This window comes from Fragaria vesca, linkage group LG6, assembly GCF_000184155.1.
Source record: "Fragaria vesca subsp. vesca linkage group LG6, FraVesHawaii_1.0, whole genome shotgun sequence".
NCBI classification, from domain to species: domain Eukaryota; kingdom Viridiplantae; phylum Streptophyta; class Magnoliopsida; order Rosales; family Rosaceae; genus Fragaria; species Fragaria vesca.
Genome location: NC_020496.1, coordinates 12,781,636 through 12,784,355, shown reverse-complemented (window position 1 = coordinate 12,784,355; position 2,720 = coordinate 12,781,636). Strand labels below are relative to the sequence as shown.

Here is a 2,720-nt window from a genome sequence, read left to right as displayed (position 1 = left end):
ATATATATATATATATACCTATTGATTATAGAAAATATAGATTTATTAAAATAATTTATTATGAGGTGTAAAATAGAGATCAAATTATTCAAAATAAAAAAATAAAATAAAATAACATGTGCACGTACAAAAGAGAAAAACAAAAGTTAAAAAGATATATAGAATAGTTTATAATAAAACATTTTCTTGCATGAAAAAAATAATAAAAAATGAAGGTTGGGACAATGGATGTTCAAAAACAAAAAGGTAAAAAAAAAAACAAGAATGAGAGGTCTATTGAGTGAATAAGAGGTAAAGTAAATAATTAATTGAAATATATGTTAATAAATAACTAAGGTTATGTTAAGAATTTGAAATGAGGTCTAATGAGAAAATGCTTATATTGAAAAGTAAAAATGAGGTGTAGAGAGAATGAGAGGTATATTGAGCAAATTTGGAGGTCCTAATAGCCGCACTCTTATAAATTTGGCCCTTCTAATTTGGAGAGTTAGTTTTCATTTAGATTCGTACATTAGAAATTGGAAAAGGAAACAATCAATATAGGATTCCACCAATTACGTAGACGGAAGAATTATGGAAGGTGATCTTTTTGTAGAAATAGTAAAACAAGTGAGACACCCGTATTGTTCTTTTATTTAGAAAGTGATGCCTAAATTTACCTTAGTTAATTTTAGAATGTAACTGACGCAATCTTTAACTTTTTCCTCAATTTTCTGTGTTAGTTACTTATATCAGAGTGAAAATGGATAAAGCTTTTAATATTTTTCGAATTCGAAGTTTTGTTATATGACATATATAGTAGTAATGGATGTATGTACGAACTAACCTCAGAAGAATTATTCAGGGCCAGATAGTATGCGTAGTCATTGCCTGCAAGAGTGATCAATGCCACGGAGGAGTGTAGATCTTGGGCATTGAACACAGAATCTTTGATGAATTGCTGAAAAAAATCGATTTGGGTGGTCATGTTTGGTGCCGCAACCAAAGTATTGAACACACCAGTGCCTCCATATGCGAAATTCATTCCGTATTTCAAATGTTTGACTCCGACATTTCTAAATTTGTATGGTATTGGAGACCTCACCCCTACAAACTTAGCTGCAGATGCGCATTTCAAAAATAAAAATAAAATGTCACAAACTAATCAATCATTATCTAAAGCTTTAATATTAATTAACTTCCATTTCCGGTTACAAAGGCTTCTGGGTCATTAGAGGAATGTGGTTTCTTAATATTGATGCCGAAATTGCGTGCATGATCGAGTCATGAAGTTCATAAGAGTTGGAAATCACATTGATGGATCAGTACTGAGAAAGAAACAAGTTTCTCACCAGAAGGGAAAGCTCAATTAATTTTCTCAGAATATTCGATAAATTTAGAACGAGATATAGAAATTAATTAGCACAGTTTCTCACCAAATGCCAAGAAAAAAAAACATATTTGACGAAAAAGATGTCCAGCAAAGGAGTCAAGGACTCCACAGAAATGATTAACATTTGATAATGGCGATGCAGAAAAATGTCTAAAGCTCTAGCTAGCTAACGAAAGAAAGAAAAGAATGGAATAGAGATGATGATCTGGTCTGACATGATAGTTTGATTAAAGGCAAAAGGTTTGCACAATAATACAATTTTTACAGGTAAAAGAGGTAGAACCACCCAAAGTGATGCTATTATCTGAACCCACCACCACCACCACCACCACCCACGACAAATATAAACTACCATACACAAAAGAACACTAAAGCAAGAAACCACAAAAGAAAAACACATTGCTTTCATACTTTGTACAAAAAAGAAAAGGTAAAGAAAAAAAAAAGGAAAAGAAGGCTGATCATTGGAGAGAGAGAGAGAGAGTTGTTACCAAGGTAGTCAGTGAGGACGCGGCCATCGGAAAAACGGCCGGTGGGTCTTCCCGGGAAGGTGATTCCGTAAGGGTATTTCCAGGATTTAGTCACTGACTTTATGTTGTTGCCGGTGTCGGAGTACGAGTCTCCGAATACAAACAGTTTGGTTGGACGCCAATCGAACAAGTGTCTATGTGTTGGATGGTGGTGGTGGTGGTGGTGGTGGCCAGCTGAAACCAGTGACGCACTTTGTTGTGTTAGAAGAAAGAGAAGACATAGAAGGAGAGGGAGGAAGAGGGTCTGAGCCAACTCCATGCTCTCGGAGAGAAAAAGGAAGCTTTGCTGGGACAAAGATGGGGAGGGACGGAGATGGAGATGTGTGTACTTATTTAGTGAAAGATATGCGAGGAAGAATAAGTGAGATTCTGAAGGCTGTTATATAGGGGCCAAAGAATACGAGGTACTAAACAATGCATGAGTGCTTGAGTAGTATGGTTCTATTTCACAGTATAATGTGTGACCTAGCCTGGTCAACCGACTCAACCGCATGATGTGGCACTTGGATTGATCATGTACAAGAACCATCACACGTTAGTTAATTGTTATCGTCAATTTGTCGCTAAACCACACTAATGGGAAAAGTAGAAAACAAAAAATTTATATAAAAAGACTAACAATGTTCATGATAATGTAACAGCTCAAAAGTATAACTTCAATTTTCTGTTTATGAATTCTCAATTGAAAACAAGAAAACATGACAATAGTTTAACAAGTTAGTAACCTTTTAGAGTAATAAGAAGACGTGCAAATTATCTGCTTCTTTAACTAATTTGGGTTTTACTTACAATGGGGTCTGGAATGTAGAAATAATATA

At 34.7% G+C, this 2,720-nt stretch overlaps 1 protein-coding gene across 1 annotated transcript in view; it reads right to left on the bottom strand.

The window, feature by feature from the left end:
- LOC101298911 (GDSL esterase/lipase At5g03610-like) overlaps positions 1–2,248 on the bottom strand; it is a 6,724-nt gene extending 4,476 nt beyond the window's left edge. Inside the window, exons 1-2 of the mRNA XM_004302957.1 lie at positions 1,864–2,248; positions 827–1,098 (exon numbers count right to left, since the gene is read on the bottom strand). Coding sequence (XP_004303005.1) covers positions 827–1,098; positions 1,864–2,161 — 570 coding nt within the window. The 5' untranslated portion in view covers positions 2,162–2,248. The remainder of the gene's footprint in view (positions 1–826; positions 1,099–1,863) is intronic.
- Between the last annotated feature and the right edge of the window lie 472 nt (positions 2,249–2,720).